The sequence below is a fragment of the Hipposideros armiger genome, unplaced genomic scaffold (genome assembly GCF_001890085.2).
Source record: "Hipposideros armiger isolate ML-2016 unplaced genomic scaffold, ASM189008v1 scaffold_1083, whole genome shotgun sequence".
NCBI classification, from domain to species: domain Eukaryota; kingdom Metazoa; phylum Chordata; class Mammalia; order Chiroptera; family Hipposideridae; genus Hipposideros; species Hipposideros armiger.
In genome coordinates this window covers 1,709-21,114 of record NW_017732433.1, presented here as the reverse complement: position 1 = coordinate 21,114, position 19,406 = coordinate 1,709, and the positions used below count along the sequence as shown (strand labels likewise).

Genomic DNA, 19,406 nt, shown 5'->3' with positions numbered 1-19,406 from the left:
CATCCATATCGTCCCAAATGTTACGATTTCATTCTTCTTTATGGCAGAGTAATACTCCATTATATAAATATACCACAATTTCTTAATCCAGTCGTCTACGGATGGGCATTTCCATTGTTTCCAAGTCTTGGCTATTGTGAATAGCGCCGCAATAAACATAGGGGTACATATATTTTTTTGAATTAGCGTCTTGGGTTTCTCTGGATAGATACCAAAGAGTGGAATTGCTGGGTCATACGGTAGTTCCATTTTCAGTTTTTTGAGATACCTTCATACTGATTTCCATAATGGCTGCACCAATCTGCAGTCCCACCAACAGTGCACCAGGGTTCCCTTTTCTCCACAGCCTCACCAGCACTTGTTGTTTGTTGATTTATTGATGATAGCCATTCTGACTGAAGTGAAGTGGTATCTCATTGTGGTTTTTATTTGCATTTCCCTAATGATTAGTGAGGTTGAACATTTTTTTCATATGACTGTTGGCCATCTATATGTCCTTCTTTTCACTTTTTAAATGTCCTTTGAAACACAAAAGGTTTTAATTTTTATGAAGTCTAATTTATCTTTAATTGCTTGTGCTTTTGGTGTCATATCTAAGAACATATTGCCAAATCTAAGGTAATAAAGATTTACTTACAAGCATATGTCTTCTACAAGTTTTAAAATAATGTGGTATCATATACATAATATGAAATTTATCACCTTAAACATTTTAAAGTTTACAGTTGACTGGCATTTTACATTTACATTGTTGTGTTACCATCATCTTCATCTATCCACAACATTTTTTATCTAGCAAAATTGAAACTATGTATCTAGGATTTCTGATTGACAAGGTTTCGTTGTTTTTTTTTTTCTTAATGAGATATGTTATCTCATTGCTTTCTGGTCTCTATCTGTCTGTTGAGAAGTCAGCCATTAATCTTATTGGGTTTCCAGCATATTAATGAGTTTTTTCTCTTGTTGACAATCTGGGTTTTTTTTTAAAGATTTTATTAGGGAATTGGGATAGGGAACAGCGTTGGGGAATTGGGGAAGGGGAACAGACAAGTTGCTGTCCTTTTGTTCTTCAGTCTAGTTGTGGAGGACGTTGCTTCACTGGCCCATATTGGTATTATCATTGCACTCTTCCCGGGTGAGGCAGTCGCTCACAGGCCATTGGACGGCCACTCATGGAGGCTTACAGCAGCTCATGCTGGCTGCCTGCTGCTCATGCTGGCTCCTGGCCACTCACGGTAGCTTATAGCAGCCCACTGCAGCCCCAGTGCAGCGTACGCTGTCACTGGCAACTCACAGCAGCCCAGCTCCAAGTTGAGCTGTTGTTCACCAATTTTAGCTGTACAGGGTGCAGTATCACTGGCCTATGTGGGATCCAAACCAGTGGTCCTGCTGCTCAGAGCTGGCACTCCCAAGCCAACTGTTAACCAGCAAGCCACTCGGCCGGCCTGACAATCTGTATTTTTACAATGATGTGTATTTTGGTGAATCTCTTTGCATTTATCTTACTTGGTCTGTGTTAAGATTCTTGGATGTGTAGGTTATTGATTTTTACTAAATTTTGGAAGTTTTCAGTATCATTCAAATATTTTCTGCTGTTTTCTTGTGGTAATCCCATTACATGCATGTTGGTGCATTTAATTGTGTCCCACATTTCTCTGAGTCACTGTTCCATTTTCTTATTTTTTTTCCCTTGTGTAACCTCCATTTTTCTTTATGTCTGCTTGTTCTTTCCTATGCCAGCTTGTATCAACTATGGAGCCCTGCTACCAATTTTTTCCCCAATTTTCAGCCATTGTATCTTTCTAATACAGAATTCCAATTTGGTTCTTTTCAATAATTTCTATTGTTTTATTACTAATTTCTGCTATATGCAATACCTTACATTTTTTTTATCCTTAGGTGAAAGGTATACATACATTTATTGTATTTACTAACTTTTTTTTTTACCAAAACAGCTGGTAATAGTTAATATTTACAATTTTATGTTTTTGGAGATACATATATATCTGTAAACCCATTATGACTCTCAATCAGATTAACTTATTTAACACCTTAAAAATATCCTCTTGCTCCATCTTTTTTATTTTATTTTACTTTTATGGTAAAAGCACATAAAATCTAGCCACGAATTAAAAATTTAAAACTTTTTCTGTCTGACTTATTTCGCTTAGCATTATAATCTCAAGATCCATCCATGTTGTTGGAAATGGCACTATTTCATCTTTTCTAATGGCAGAATAGTATTCCATTGTGTATATATACCACAACTTCTTATCCAATCATCTATTGAAAAACACTTTGGTTGTTTCCATGTCTTGGCCACTGTAAATAAGTTGCAAAAAATATCAGAGTACATATATCTTTACAGATAAATGTTTTCAGACTTTTTGGGTAGATACCCAAAAGAGGGATAGAATGGTAATTCTATTTTTAATTTTTTGATGAATCTCCACACTGCCTTCCATAGTGGCTGCACCAATCTGCATTCCTACCAACAGTGTATGAGGGTTTCTTTTGCTCCACAGCCTCTCCAACACTTGCTATTATTTGTCTTGTTGATGATCAAATAGAAAAAGTCAAGAACCATATGATTTCACTGATATGTGGTATATAAAACTGAAAACAACAAATGAATAACACAAACAAATGAAGAAACAAAACTCATAGACACAGACAACAGTTTATAGTTTACCAGAGGGTAAAGGGGGAGGGTAAGTGGTAGATGAGGGTAAAGGGGATTAAATATATGGTTATGGAAAGAGAACTGATTCTGGGTGGTGAACACACAATGTGATATATAGATAATGTATTACAGAATTGTACACCTGAAATCTATGCAACTTTGCTAACAATTGTCACCCCAATAAACTTTAATTAAAAAGTATTTAAAACAATACAATATAATATTATTAATCATAAGCACTCTGTTGTACAGTCGATATCCAGAACTATATATGTTGCATAATTGAAACCTTGTACCTTTTGATCAAATTGCCCCATTTCACCACCCCTGCAGCCAATGGTAACCAACATTCAACTCTGTTTCTATGTGTTTGATATTTTAGGTTACATATATAAGTGAGATTATGTAGGGTAAACTAGGTGAAATAAATGGTGATGAAAGGAAAACTGACTCTGGGTGGTAAACACACAATGTGATATACAGATGATGTATTACAGAATTGTACACTTGAAACCTATGTAATTTTTCTAACCATTGTCACCTCAATAAATTTTAATTTTAAAAAGGCTATATAATATTAACTTGTATGTATATACCATATTTTTCTATCTACTTATCCATAGATGGACATTTAAGTTGTTTCCATATTTTTAATATTTTGAATAATGCTGCAATGAACATGGGAGTGCAGATCCCAAAATCAATTCCTTTAGGTACCAAAAAGTGAGACTGCTGAATCAAATGATAATATTATTTTTAATTTTTAAAAATAAATGTTCATGCCATCTTCCATAGTGGCTGCACTGATTTACATTCCAATGAAAAAAGCACATAATTCCCTTTATTCCACATCAATCTTTTTTTCCTGTTTTTATTAAAGTTTATTGGCGTGACAATTGTTAGTAAAGTTACATAGGTTTCAGGTGTACAATTCTGTAACACATCATCTATATATCACATTGTGTGTTCACCACCCAGAGACAGGTCTTCCATCACCATATATTTGATCCCTTTTATCCTCATCTACAAACCCTCTGCCCCCCTTACCCTCTGGTAACCATTACACTATTGTTTGTGTCTATGAGTTTTTGTTTCTTCATTTGTTTGTCTTATTCGTTTGTTGTTTTTAGGTTTTTATTTTATTATTTTTTGTTGGGGAATCAGGGAAGGGGAACAGACATGTTGCTGTCTTTTTGTCCTTCAGTCTAGTTGTGGAGGACGTCGCTTCACTGGTCGATGTTGGTATATTCATTGTGCTCTTCCCAGGTGAGGCAGTTGCTCGCCGGCCATTGAACTGCCGCTCATGGCAGCTCACAGCAGATCACGCCAGGTCACCCCGTCTGGCAGCCACTCACGGTAGCTTATGGCAGCCCACTGCAACAGGGGCTTCAGCCTATGCCATCGCCAGCGACTCACTGGCAGCCCAGCTCCAGGTCGAGCCATTGTTCACCATTCCAGCTATAGAGGGCGCAGCGTCACTGGCCCTCACGTGGGATCTGAACCTGGGTCCTGCTGCTCACAGCTGGCATCCCAAGCCAACTCTTAACCAATCGCACCACTCAGCTGGCCCTGCTTTTTTCAGTTTTATATACCACATATCATTGAAATGATATGGTTCTGAACTCTTTCTGTCTGACTTATTTTGCTTAGCATAATAATCTCAAGAACCATTTATGCTGTTTCAAATGGCAGTATTTCATCTTTTCTTATGGCAGAATAGTATTCAATTGTGTAAATATACAACATCTTCTTTATTCAATCATCTATCAAAAGACACTTTGGTTGTTTTCATGTATTGGCCACCATAAATAAAGCTGCAATGAACATATGAGCACATATATCTTTATGGATAAATGTTTTCAGAGTATTTGAGTAGATACCCAGGAGAGGGATTGCTGGGTCACATGGTAATGCTATTCTTAATTTTTAAAAAAATTATTTTATTGGGGAATTGGGGGAGGGGAACAGCTACTCTTAATTTTTTGTGGACCCACCACACTGCCTTCTATAGTAGCTGCATCAGCACCATTCTTCATTCCCACCAACAGTGGGAGTGCATGAGGATTCCTTTTTCTCCACACACTCTCCAACATTTGTTATTATTTGTCTTGCTGATGATAGCCACTCTAACTGGTGTGAGGTGATATCTCATTGTGGTTTTTATTTGCATTTCTCTGATAATTATTGATATTGAGCATCTTTTCTTATCTCTATTGGCCATCTGTATGTGGTCTCTGGAGAAATGTCTATTCAGATCTTCTGCCCACTTTTTAATTGAATTGATTGTTTCTGTTTTGTTGAGTTGTATGAGTTCCTTATATGTTTACGATATTAGCCCCTTATCGAAGGCATTGTTTGTAAAAATCTTTTCCCGTTTTTTGGTTGCCTCTTTATTTTGTCTATGGTTTCCTTTGCTGTGCAGAAGCTTTTTAGTTTGATATAGTCCCATTCATTTATTTTAGCTTTTACTTCCCTTGCTTTTGAAGTCAAATTCATAAAATCCTCTTTGAACCCAAGGTCCATGAGTTTAGTACCTATGTTTTTTTCTATGCAGTTTATTGTTTCAGGTCTTATGCACAGGTCTTTGATCCCTTTTGAGTTAATTTTGGTACACAGTGACAAATAGCGTCTAGTTTCATTTTTTTTCATGAGGCTTTCCAATTCTCCTAGCACCATTTTTTTAAAAGATTTTTATTGGGGAATTAGGGGATGGGAGCAGCGCTGGGGAGTTGGGGGAAGGGGAACAGAGAAGTTGCTGTCCTTTTGTTCTTCAGTCTAGTTGTGGAGGACGTTGCTTCACTGGCCCAAGTTGGCACCATCATTGCTCTCTTCCCGGGAAAGGCAGATCAGTCACCGGTTTCTGGACGGCCACTCACTGTGGCTGCTAGCTGCTCACGCTGGCTGCTGGCTACACAGGGTAGCCCATGGCAACCCACTGCCACAGGGGCTGCAGCCAATGCCATCACAGGCGACTCTAGGCAGCCCAGCTCCAGGTTGAGCTTTTTTGTTCAGCATCTTAGCTGTGGAGGGCAGTGTCACTGGCCCTCATATGTGGGATCTGAACCGGGGCCCTCTGGCCTCCCAAGCCAGTTCTTAACCATCGTGCCACTCGGCCAGCCCAGTTTTTTCTTTTTTATGTTATATATTTTAGTTCTGGGTTTTTTGAGTGTTTTCCATTAAGTTTATAAAAAGGAAGTTTCAGATTTATAGTAGTCCTTTTTCTTCAGCCTGCTTCTTATCTCTTTTCCCCTTTAAGGTTCAGAACTTTACTCTCTCCCCTTTATGTTTATGTTGCCACAAGCTTTTACTACTTATGCTGTGAATTGATTTCTGCGTTTCAGTAGCAAGTTGTCCTTTACTTCTTTTTTCCTTTTTTTAAAATGTTTTTTCTTCTTTACCCTGTATGTTATGTTTAAATGTATAGTGTCTTATTTTGTATAGAGATTGCCTTTTCCTGCTTCTGTCTGTCCATTCATAATACTACTCATGTTTTGTATTTGTTTGATTTTTTGTTTCATGTCCAATAGCCTATTTCAGTGTTTCTTGAAATGCAAATTGTGTGTTAGAAAATTTCCTCAGCTTCTTAATATCTGGAAAGACCTTTATTCCTCCTTCATATATAAAATCTATCTTTGTTGGATATATTGTTATTGGTTCATATTTTCTCTTTTTCAATCATTTGACAATTTGATTCCACTCCCTCCTGGTTTTAAAGTTTCTGCTGAAATAATGTGATGATATTCTAATGGGCTTTCCTTTGTAGGTTACTATATTCTTTTCTTTGTCTGCTTTGAGAGTTGTTTTTGTCATTAATTTTTTACAGCTTCAATACAATGTGTTTTGGAGCAGGCCTGTTGAAATGGAGGTAATTAGGTGTTCTGTTTACTTTTTGAATTCAAGTATCCAGTTTTTTTTTACAAGTTTGGGAAGTTCTTTTAATATACTCTCTGTTCCCCTCTCCCTTTCTTCTCCTTCTGGTACACCAATTCTTCTTATGTTGTTCTTTCTGATGGAGTCAGAAAGTTCTTATAGGCTTCTTTCATTTTTTTTTTAAACTCTCAAGTCTTTTGTTCCATGTGTCGTTTCCAGAGTTCTATCTTTGATGCCATTAACTATTTCCTCCATCTGGTCAGCTTTATTACCTAAGCTGGCTATTTCATTGTACATTTCTTTTATTGAATTCTTAATCTCCAGAAACGCTATTTGATTCTTTTTAAAAATTCAGTCTATTTGGTAAAATGTTCATTTTGTTCTTTGGTTGTGTTTCTGAGTTCCTTAAACTGCCTGTCTGTGTTTTTTTGCATCTCATTGAGTTTTTTCAGAACAGCAATCTTGAATTCTCTGTTGTTTAAGTCATATATTTCCATGTCTTTAAGTTCATTTTCTGGAGAGTTCTCATTTTCTTTCTGAGCTGCCTTGTTATCTTGGTTATTCATGGCAATTAATGAATTATTATTTCTCTCTGGGCATCTATAGGAGTGTGATCTGAAGCAGATTGATAGGAAGAGGTCTTTTTTTTTTTGCTTTTCAGTAGGTGGTGGAATGTTTCATTTTCTCTCTCACTGCAGCCTTTTATTCTCTTTCACAGTGTAACATTATATTTCTCTTGTACTGTTCCAGCTTCTCACGTGATGGGGTGTTCCCTGGAAGGTGAGCTTCTCCTCTGTGAGCAGGCCACCTGGGTCTCAGGGCACCCTCTCTGTGTAGTATGTAGAGGGCGATAATTACTGAGCTTTTGAAGTCACAATGTTTTCCCTGAAGCCTGATGCAAAACCTGTGCATCTCATTTGCTCTGGCTGCTCCTGAAGGCGTCTGCCCAGAAAGGTGTGGGCAGGGTGGGCTATGAGAGGTGGTTCTGACCAATGTGACTACCAGTCCACACTTGTCCCTCTAGAATTAGTTGTGCTGTGAGTCTGTGGCTGTAGGGCTGAAGTTTCAGAGTTGTAGATATTCTGTTATTTAATCTGAGACTGCTACTGTTTCTTCTGGAGCCTGCTTCTAACACTGGGAAAGTGGAAGTGGGGCAAGCTTGGGAGAGTTGGGAAGTAGGCAGCAAAGCTCCGTGTCTTTGTTCTCTGTTTTCTGCCTGGCAGTAAGGACTTAAAACACTATTTCATCCTTCTGTATTCAATCATTGCTCCGAGGTCTCAGGCACAAGCACTGTGTTCAACTGTATTATATGCTGATCCCTCAGGCAGAATTGTCAGCCATAAGGGGTGCACTTGCAGCTCGAATTCTTTCCTCCCCTATGACTTACTGCGGTAAGCTCTAGACTGCAGCCAGTCTGGTCTGCATTCTGCAGCCCAGAGCCCACGTGTTTGCACTTCCCATTCCCCTTCTCCCCTACTTGCCTAATTTCTCCACCCTCAGTTGATCAAATTTGTTGGTCTCAGATGTGCCTGTGTGCCATGCAGGGAATCCTTTATTAAGTTATGCCTGCATAATCTGTTGTATCTTTCAGGGGGAGATTTCAAGAAGCACTCCTCACGTTGCCATTTCTGTGACGTGTAGTTGAGCCTTGATTGCTGTTGGCATACCAGTGGGTGTGATTGATCCTCAGGCTAACTGGTTGTGAGGATTGGCCATGACTACAGTTGATGAGCTGTTTTGTAGGGGCTGATTTCACAGAGTGAGATTCACCTCTCTGGGTCTCTTGTACCTGTTGAGACCATCTTTCGAGAGTGCCATTTGTGAAATTAAGTGGGTTTTGCTCTGTTTTTTTCTGTAGCCTGCCTTTGCATGTGTTAGTTCTGGGGTCTTTTAGAATGGAGTCTGGTTCAGGCAAATGTCAGCTACTACCTGAGCCATGCCTGGGGCCAACTGGTAGGACATACAGTGATCCATGGCCAGTAACTGCCTGTGCTGGACCCAGATTTTGTGGGAGAGGCCACTCTTCTACCTGAGGCCAGATGCCACCAGATGCCACCCGGGCCACTGAGCAAAAGGCACATGGAATGCTGAAGAAAACTTCCACCTGTTCAGGGCCAGTGGACTTTGGATAGTTTTTAGGAAAGTCTGCAGCCTAGGTGGAGGTCAGCTTCCTATGAGACAAAACAGCTTAAAGAGTTTCTGGCAGTGTGTGAGTTTGGTGGAGCAGGGTCTCAGCATTTCACCAGGGTGTGGAGAGCTGTGTTCACCAGGTTAATGCAAATTTAGATTTGGTGCCTACCTGTACCTGCAGCCTATGTTGGGGAAAGGCTTAACACAGAAAATGGCACCTATGTGCTGGCTATGTAGGAAAAGGGCTCAATACAGGTAACAATGGTGGCTTTCCCTTCATCCTTTGCCCTGAAGCCACACAATTCAGTTTCTCCACAGTCTCTGAGGACTTTCAAGCTTCTGTCCCTTCACTGGAGCTTAGGGTGAGTGTTTGTGAGCAAGTGAGTTTGTGTCTGGATTCTTTAAGAGGGCTGGATCTTCAGCAGTCCTCGTATCACCCTGACAGAATCTCTGCTGATTTTCACAGCCAGATGTTGTCAGGAATCCTTTTATGGGCACTGGAGCCCTGGGCTGGAGAGCCTGGTTTAGAACTGGGACCACTTGCTCCTCAGGGGGAACCACTGCAGCTGAGATATCTGTCCTGATTTTCAACAAGCACACATGGGTGTGGGACCAGCTCATTTTACATCTCTGACCCTCTTACCCATTTTGACATAGCTTCTTTTTTATATCTTTAGGAGTTATAGGAGTTTTATTTAACTAGTCTTCAGATGGTTCTCCAGGCTGATTGTACTATAATTTACTTGTAGTTTTTATGGCAGGAGGCAAGCACAGCATTTACCTCCTCCATCATATTGACTAGAACTCTAGAATGTATTGTTTTATCTTCAAATTCTGCAGCTGTTTTTTGTTACTGATTTCTAGTTTAATTCTACTTTGGTGTAGGCATGCTTTTCATGATTTCTGTTCTTTAAAAAAATTTTTTTAAGTGTTAAATACGTTCTCACTTTTGTTCAACAGAGCTCCACAAAATTTTAATTTTTCATGCCCATTAACAATAGTTTGCCTAAGGCCCTGGCAACTACCATTCTACTTTCTGTTTTTATGAATTTGACTATCTTAGATAACTTATATAAGTAAAATTGTATATTAGTTGTCTTTTTGTGACTGGCTTGTTTCACTTGGCATAATATTCTCAAGGTTCTTCCATGCATCAGGGTTTGATAGGATTTCTTTCATATATATATATATATATATATATATATGAAATATAATATATGAAATGTAAAATACGAATATATATATATATGATATATATATGAGAGATAGACCCACTGTCAGCCAAGTTAAGCTGAAGACCATCCTCATCCCAGAGCCACCTGCCGTGAGCCACAAAGCAATGTGCAAATATCTGCCACCCACGCTGGGCTTGGAGGTGCCTCATGAGGCCAAGCTGCAAACCAAGGCTTGCTGTCACTTGTGCCAGGCTTAGGGATGCTTCAGCCAAAGGTAAAGGATGTGCCAAAGCCAGATGTTACAAGTTTGAGTTTTATGAGCTGTTGAGAGATTTTAAGAAAGTCTGCAGATGAGCCAAGACTGGCCATTCATATGGAAAGGACACTGAAAGTGGCTTAGGTGTGCCTATAAAATGGGTGGCTCAGGGTCCCAAGGAATCACCAGGGTGGGGCAAATGGAATGTTTTAGCTAGGTTGATGAAGACTCAGATATGAGGTCTGCCAATTATGTTCATGAACTTGTTTGCAATGATGTTGCTAGGCTTTTATGAAATTGGAGGGATTATTCTTTATGAATTTGTACCAAATGGAGAAACAGTTAACCAGGTTTACTATTTGGGAGTGCTGAAAAAGTTGCAAGAAAAAGATACACAAAAATGATCTGAACTTTTTACCAACAATTCATGGCTCTTGCATCATGACAATGCACCAGCTCACACGGCATTGTCTGTGAGGGAGTTTTTATCCAGTCAACAAATAACTGCACTGGAACACTCTCCCTACTCACCTGATCTGGCCCCCAATGACTTCTTTCTTTACCCGAACATAAAGGAAACATTGAAAACAAGACATTTTGATGACATTCAGGACATCAAGGGTAATATGATGAAAGCTCTGATGGTCATTCCTGAGAAATAGTTCCAAACTTGCTTTGAAGGTTGGACTAGAAGCTGTTTTTGGTGCATAGCTTCCCAAGGGGAGCACTTCAAAGGTGACCACAGTGATATTCATCAATGAGGTATGTAGCACTTGTTCTAGGATGAGTTCGCAATCTATTTTTAAAAAAAATTTATTGTTAGTTTCAGGTGTACAGAACAATGCAATAGTTATCCTTTTCACCCCTCACAAAGTAACAACACCCCTCCCCCATCTACTTCTCTCCCACCCCCGATATCATGCTTATCTATTACAATTCCATTGACTGCATTCCCACTCTCTACTCCACATCCTGTGACGATATGTATATATAATTATAGTTGACATAAATTATTGTTCAACATCAGCTTCAGATATACAGTGCAGTAATCAGGCCTCTACACTGACTATGAAGTGGTCTCTCTAACAAGACATGAGCCCATCTGGCCCCCTAAAAAATATTTACAACATTATTGATTATATTCCCCAGACTGTCTTGTCTATCCCTGAGGCCGTATTGTAGTTACCAATTTGCATTGTCTCATCCCTTTTCTGTTCTCCTTCATCCCCACCCGCTCCCAACTAGCAACTCTCAGTTTTTCCTCTGTGTCTCTGAGACTATTTCTGTTACATTTCTTATTTATTCAGTTTTTTAGAATCCACATATCAGTGAGATCATATGGTATTTGTCTTTCTTCTCTGAGTTCACAATCTTAATTGTCCGACCTTAATCATTATATATATATATATATATATATATATATAGATATATAGAGAGAGAGAGAGAGAGAGAGAGAGAGAGAGCGCCAAAAATGTATACACATTTTAAGAAAGGAAATGGCTGTATTGTAATATTCAATATATACTGATAACAAAAGATGAATAGAAATCACGTTTGACTTCTGCAATTACAAGAGGTGCTCAAAGTGGTTACCATCAGCATTCAGAAACTTCTGATTATGGCAAACTACTGTTTGAGCATAGATAACATCTCTTAAAATATGTATGCTTTTTTGGCACCCCGGTGTGTGTGTGTGTGTGTGTGTGTGTGTGTGTGTGTGTGTGTGTGTGTATCTATTTGATAGACATTTGGCTTGCTTCCACCTCTTGGCTATTGTAAATAATGCCACAATGAGCATGAGTGTGCAAATATCTCTCTGATACCTTGCTTTCAATACTTTAAGATAGATTCCCTGAAAAAGGATTGTTGGGTCATATGATAATTTCAATTTAATTTTGAGAGACAACCATACTACATTCTATAATGTTTGTATTATTTAACAATCCCACAAACAATGCAGAAAGGTTTCATTTTTTTTAGCATTCTCATCAACAATTGTTATAGCCCTTTTTAAGAAAGAAAAGCCACCCTATAAGTGTGAGATAATATCGGATTTTGGTTTTGATTTGCATTTCTTCAGTGGTTTGTGATGTTGAACGTATTTTTATATGCTTTTTGGTCATGTGTATTTATCTTCGGAGAAATGTCTGTTCAAGGTTTTTTTTGTGCACTCTTAAATTTGTTTATTAATTTATATTGAGTTGTAAAAGTTACTTATATATTCTGGTTATTAACCCTGTATCTGATTTGGTTTGAAAATGTTACATAAGTTGCCATTTTACTTCTTGATCACATAATTTGATGCACAGAAGTTTTTAAGTTTTATGTAATTCCATTTGTCTATTTTGCTTTTGTTGCCTGTGCTTTTGTTGTCTTATCCATGAAATCCTTGCCAAATCTATCTGTTATATTTTTTCTAGTAGTTGAAAATTAGTTTTCCCAGCACCATGTATTGAAGAAATTGTTCTTTCCAATTTAGTTGTCTTGGCACCTTTGTTGAAGATTTTTGATCAAATCCAGCAGCCATTTATGACAAAAACTCTTAGTAAAGTGAAACTAGAGGGATCATATCTCAACATAATAATGGCCATATATGATAAGCCCACAGCAAACATCATACTCAATGAGGAAATGCTAAAAACTTTCCCCTCAATATCAGGAACAAAACCAGGCTGCCCACTTTCACGACTTCTATTCAACATAGTTCTGGAAGTTCTAGCTGCAGTAATCAGACAAGAAAATGAAATAAAAGGCATTTAATTTGGAAAGGAGCAGGGAAAATTGTCGTTATATGCAGATGACAGGATACTATATAGACAGAATCCCAACGACTCCTCCAAAAAACTGTTAAAACTGATAAATGAATTTTGTAAAGTAGCAGCATACAAAATTAATATTAAAAAATTAGTTACATTTGTATACACCAATAATAAACTATATGAAAAACAAATCAGGAAATTAATCCCATTTACAATTGCTTCAAAAACAATAAAATACCTAGGAATAAATTTAACCAAAGAAGTAAAAGACCTATATTCAGAAAATTATAAGACATTGAAGAGAGAAATCAAAGAAGATACAAATAAATGAAAATACATACCATGTTCATGGATAGGAAGAATTAATATAGTTAAAATGTCAATACTACCTAAGGCAATATATAGATTCAATACAATTTCTATTAAACTACCAAGAACATTTTTCTCAGGAATAAAACATATAATCCTAAAATTTATATGGAGTCATAAAAGACCCCGAATAGCCACGACAATCTTGAGAAATAAGAACAAAGTGGGAGGTATCACGTTACCTGACATCAAATCATACTACACAGCTATAGTAATCAAAACAGTATGGTACTGGCATAGAAACAGACACATAGATCAATGGAACAGAATAGAGAGCCCAGAAATAAACCCATCCATTTATGGGCATTTAATCTATGACAATGAAAGCAAGAATTTATGTTGGAGTAAAGATAGTCTATTTAATAAGTTGTGCTGAAAAACCTGGACTGACATGTGCAAAAAAATGAAAATGGACCACCTACTTATGCCATATATGAGAACAAATTCAAAATAGATTAAAGACTTAAATGTAAGACCTGAAACCATAAAACTCCTAGAAGCAAAAATAGGAAGTAAATTTGCAGACATTACCCTCAGTAATATTTTTACTGATATATCCCCTTGGGCAAGGGAAACAAAAGAAAAAATAAACATATGGGAACATCAAACTTAAAAGCTTTTCACAGCAAAGGAAATCATCAATAAAAAAAAGGCGACCTACTGAATGGGAGATGATATTTGTGAATGATATATCTGATAAGGGGTTAATATCCAAATTTATAAAACACTCATTCAACTCAACACCAAGAAAACAACCCAATTAAAAAATGAGCAGAGAATATGAAGAGACATTTCTCTAAAGAGGACATACAGGTGGCCAACAAGCATATGAAAAAATATTCAACCTCACTAATCACTAGAAAAATGCAAAAAAAACTATAATGAGATACCACCTCACCTCAGTCAGAATGGCTATCATCAATAAGTCATCAAACAGCAAGTGATGGCGAGATTGTGGAGAAAAGGGAACCCTGGTGCACTGTTGGTGGGACTGCAGATTGGTGCAGCCATTATGGAAATCATTATTGATGTATCTAAAAAACCTGGAAATGGAACTACCTTATGACTCAGCAATTCCACTATTTGTTATCTATCCAGAGAAACCCAAGATGCTAATTCAAAAAAATATATGCAGGGGGTTGTTACTTTGTGAGGGTGAAAAGGGTAACTATTGCATTGTTCTGTACACCTGAAACTAACAATAAAAAATATATATATATATATATATATATATATATATATATATATGCACCCCTATGTTTATTGCAGCGCTATTTACAATAGCCAAGACTTGGAAAAAACTGAAACGCCATTGGTAGATGACTGAATTAAGAAACTGTGGTACATTTATACAATGGAGTATTACTCCACTATAAAGAAGAATGAAAGCTTACCATTTGCGAAAATATGGATGGACCTAGAGACTATTATGTTAAGTGAAATAAGTCAGTCGGAGAAAGACAAATACCATATTATCTCAGTTATATGTGGAATCTAAAAAACTGAATGAATGAGCAAAGTAAACAGAAATAGTCTCAGAGATATAGAGGAAAAACTAATGGTTGCTAGTTGGGAGGGGGGTGGGCATGAGGGAGAAGGGGAATGAATTAGACAACATAAATAGGTAACTACAATATTGCCACAGGGATATGAAAGACAGTTTGGGAAATATAATTAATAGTGTTGTAAATATTTTGTAGGGTGTCAGATAGTCACATGTCTTGTTAGAATGACCACTTCATGGACAGTGTAGAGGCTTGATCACTGCACTGTACACCTGAAGCTGATGTATAATATTGTATGCCAACTATGATTGAATATATATATATAGTATCAGGATGTGGAGTATTGTGTGGGTGTGGAGTCAATGGAATTGTAATAGATATGTATGATATCGAGGGGGGAAGTGGGGCGGTGGATTGGGGCAGGGGGTTGTCACTTTGAGGGGTAAAAAGTATAACTATTGCACTGTGTTGTACACCTGAAATTAATTTTTAAAAATGAAAGATCTTTTGATCAAATACATGAGGATTTATCCCTAGGTTCTATATTTGATTTCATTGATCTTATATCTGTTTTTATGCCAGTACCAATCTGTTTTGATTACAGTAGCTTTGTAATATGGTTTTTGATTCAGAAAGCATAAAACTTCCAGTAGTAGAAAGTCACCTTATCTCTAAAATATACCTGCCAAAGATTTAGTCTTAGGGATATGTAGATGGGGACTGAATTAAAAATGCTATACTGTCTTTCTTTTGTTTTTGTATCAGGAAAATACTAATTTCTTCATTTGTGTAAATGTCTTTATGCTAATAAATATAAAAGATAACAGTTTATATTTTGAAAGATAAACTTTGTAGTTAATGACTTAAATTTCCATACTAGCTTTTCTACTTTGAAGCCATTGTACACGTGAAACTTATGTAACTTTACTAACAATTGTCTCCCCAATGAACTTTAATAAAAAAACCCATTAGATCCTGTACAATATCTATTCTTCCTATTATTTTTTTCTAAATTAAAGTTTACTGGAGTGACAATTATTAGCAAAGTTACATAGATTTCAGGTGTACAATTCTGTAATACATAATCTATATATCATATTGTGTGTTCACCACCCAGAGTTTGTTTTCCTTCCACCACCATATATTTGGTTCCTTTACCCTCATCTACCACCCCTCTCCCCCTTTACCCTCTGGTAACTGCTAAACTATTGTCTATGTCTATGAGTTTTGTTTCTTTATTTTGTTTTGTTCTTTTGTTGTTTTCAGTTTTATATACCACTTATCAGTGAAATCATATGGTTCTCAACTTTTTCTGTCTGACTTATTTCACTTAGCATTAAGCTGATTAACATTTCTTCCTATGACTTTTAAGTTATTTACACTATAGGGTTACTGATACTTCTATTGAGACTTCTAGTGAGGTTTAAATGCAAGAATATTTGTGAAATGCCTGAAACACAGTGTCTAGAATATAACAAATAAACATTAATCCCATTTCTTTCATTTACCTTTTCTTGGTTTTTAATTTATTAAAAATATTTATTTTAAGATACCAAAAACTAAGATTTCTAAATTAAAAAGCTGAATAATGGGAAAATTTTAATTGTCTTCCTATATTACATATTATTTAGATCTTGTCTTCAGTATTTTGACCTCTCTTATCTAATTATACCCTGAGAAAATCATAAGGAATAGTTTCACCAAAACCAATTAATATACTACTGTTAACTATTAAATATTTAACATGATGCTTAATAGCTTTTACCTTAGACATTGTCTGTATATCAACTCTTCTATTCAGACAAACTTCTGACAGATCATTACTATCCTACATATTCTGCTTCTGCATCCTGTCCAAAACCTTATACTTAACCCATGGTTGCCCGTTTTAATTTGCTTATCTTCTTGACAAATATCCCTTGGTTGATTTCATTTTTTAGACTTCCCCTGACTCTCACCAGCAAAGTGACCTTTCTGTCATTGTATTTAAAATTTATGTAGCACTATTTATTAATATATCTTATATTGTATATACATTAACTAATTATAGTTATTCTTAATACTTTGTCTTTAAACTTTATACTGGAGTTAAAAGCGATTTGTATATTATTTCCTTGACCTTATCTTTATGTTTCAGAGTAAAGATAATGTGAGAAAAATGGTATACCTACTAAAAATCTTTCTCTTTGTGTTTCCCACAGCATAATGTCTTGCTTTAGGCTCTACTCAATAGACAGTTTTCAATTGTGTGCATCACCTGACACTAATGCTTGCGGAAATCAATTTACACATATTTACTGCCAAGTTATAAAATCTAAGGCAGGACAGATCTCTTGTTTGAATAAACTTATTATGTAATTCTTGTCTCTGTTATTTCCATAACACAAATAAGAGTAACAGAGTATGGCATGTTGGTATAAGGCAGGGGTGTCAAACTGGTGGCCCGCGGGCTGCAAGCAGCCCTCGAGGTAATTTTTTTGTGGCCCACGATATTCTGAAATAAAATGAAAATAGAAAAAATTTTTATGAAGAAAATAGCGCTTATGAGAGATCGAGGCAATACCATACACACTATCCCCTCGTTAACCCTTTAACTACTGAAGACGAGTATACATGTGGCCCAGTGCCTTTCCTGGGGGCCTGTGGGCATGTATAAACACGCTGACTCAGTTCCGGTGATGTTTGGAAGCTATATGTCTGCCACTCTCAGTGTCACGTAACGTAAACAGATCCCAATAGCAAAAAGGTTAAAAAGAGCACTCAGGTTAAAAAGAATAATTTTAGTTTTATAAATACATTAAATAAAATAAATGTTTAAATAAAAGCAATTATATAGTGTTTTAATTATCCTACCCATATTCCTGAATCCTCACTTCAGAATATAAATTTAACAAAATTTGTAAATGTGATGTGGCCCACGTGAATCTTGCCTGTTGCCCCAAATGACCCGTGTTTTAATTGAGTTTGACACCCCTGGTATAAGGGAACATAATTATATTGGGTTGTTGGAAAAGTCATGATGCATGTTTGTGACACATAGCACTGGTTCATTTTTGGAAGTACTAGAGTCTTTCACATCTATGTCATTGAATGTCATTTGATAGATGACAGTTCTACCTTCTTTCTAGAAAAAAATTGAGCAATTTGGTTGAATTTGGAAGATTTTACAACAAGTTGAAGATGGAAGACCAAACTGCATTACTGTGCATTTTTGCCATATTTTACTGTTTTACTTCCATAAAGGGAAGAACGTGTGTCAATCTTATGAAAAGTTGCATAAAGTTTACAGTGACAATGCTCTACAAGAATGTCAATGCCAACAATGGTTCACAAAATTCCATCCTGGTGATTTTGATTTCAATGATGCTCCTTGGTCAGGGAGGCCCACCGAGGTTGATGACGACAAAATAAAGGCATTGATCAAGTCAAACCCACGGTACACAACATGAGAGATTACAGAAACATTGAATATCCATCATTCAAGCATTCATGACCCCCTGAAGAAGCTGGGAAAAGTAAGGAAGCTCGATATTTGGGTTCTGCATGAGTACATTTGACGGCATGTATATTTGATGGCTCGATATTTGGGTTCCGTCAAAGTTCATTTGATGGTGCATATAAACATCTGCAATATACTCATTAAATGTGAGGAAAACGATCCTTTTTTGAAGCGACTGATAACTGGTGATGAGAAGTGGGTTGTTTACAACAATGTGGTGTGCAAATGGTCTTGGTCCCATTGTGATGATTGCCTCAAACGACATCAAAAGAAGACATTCATCAGAGGAAGGTTATGCTCTCAGAGTGGTGGGATTTTAAAGGTGTCATGTTTTTCGAGCTCCTACCAAGGAACCAAACAATCAATTCGAATGTGTACTCTCGGCAGTTGGACAGTTTGAATAAATCCATCATCAAGAAACGTCCAGAGCTTGTTAATTATAAAGGAGTTGTGTTCCATCGCGACAATTCGAGACCACACACAAATTTGATCACCCATCAAAATTATTGGAGCTTAGATGGGATGTGTTGCCATACCCACCATACTTGCCTGACCTTGCACAATCAGAATTCCACTTGTTTTGCTCTCTTTAAAACTCTTTGCAAGGTATAACGTTCAATTCAGATGAGTCTGTAAATCAGCACCTTGTTCAGTTTTTTGCTAAAAAAGACAGATCCTTCTATGAACGAGGAATTATGAAGCTCACTGAAAGATGGCAAAATGTTATTGAAGAAAATGGGCAATATATCATTGATTGATCTTTGTTCTTTCTATAAATAAATGACCTTTGAAAACCATAGACAAAATATGTCATGATGTTTTTGACAACCCAATAATTGTTTTTCTTTTCTAGGAACACTTACCTTTTGCTGTAGCAGGGAGTATGGATGAGGTCAAAGTTGGAAAAAGGATGGTCAGAGGCCGTCAGTACCCTTGGGGAGTTTTACAAGGTACATATGATAGTGAGTGGGCTTGCCCTGGGCTGATTATGTTAATAATATACATATTATCAAAGTTTCAAAATATCATTTTAACTTGAGTCAATATTGGTAACTATTGCTAAATAGTAAAATAATAGTTACTAGTAAGAAGCACAGATTCTGTTTCACTTAAAATAATGCTTACTTTGATAATGATTTATTCTCATAGCAGTTTGCTGG

General features: G+C 36.8%; 1 protein-coding gene across 1 annotated transcript in view; it reads left to right on the top strand.

Moving 5' to 3' along the window:
• SEPTIN14 (septin-14) overlaps positions 1-19,196 on the top strand; it is a gene marked incomplete at its 3' end in the record, with an annotated part of 89,826 nt that extends 70,630 nt beyond the window's left edge. Inside the window, exon 7 of the mRNA XM_019632133.1 lies at positions 19,100-19,196. Coding sequence (XP_019487678.1) covers positions 19,100-19,196 — 97 coding nt within the window. The remainder of the gene's footprint in view (positions 1-19,099) is intronic.
• Between the last annotated feature and the right edge of the window lie 210 nt (positions 19,197-19,406).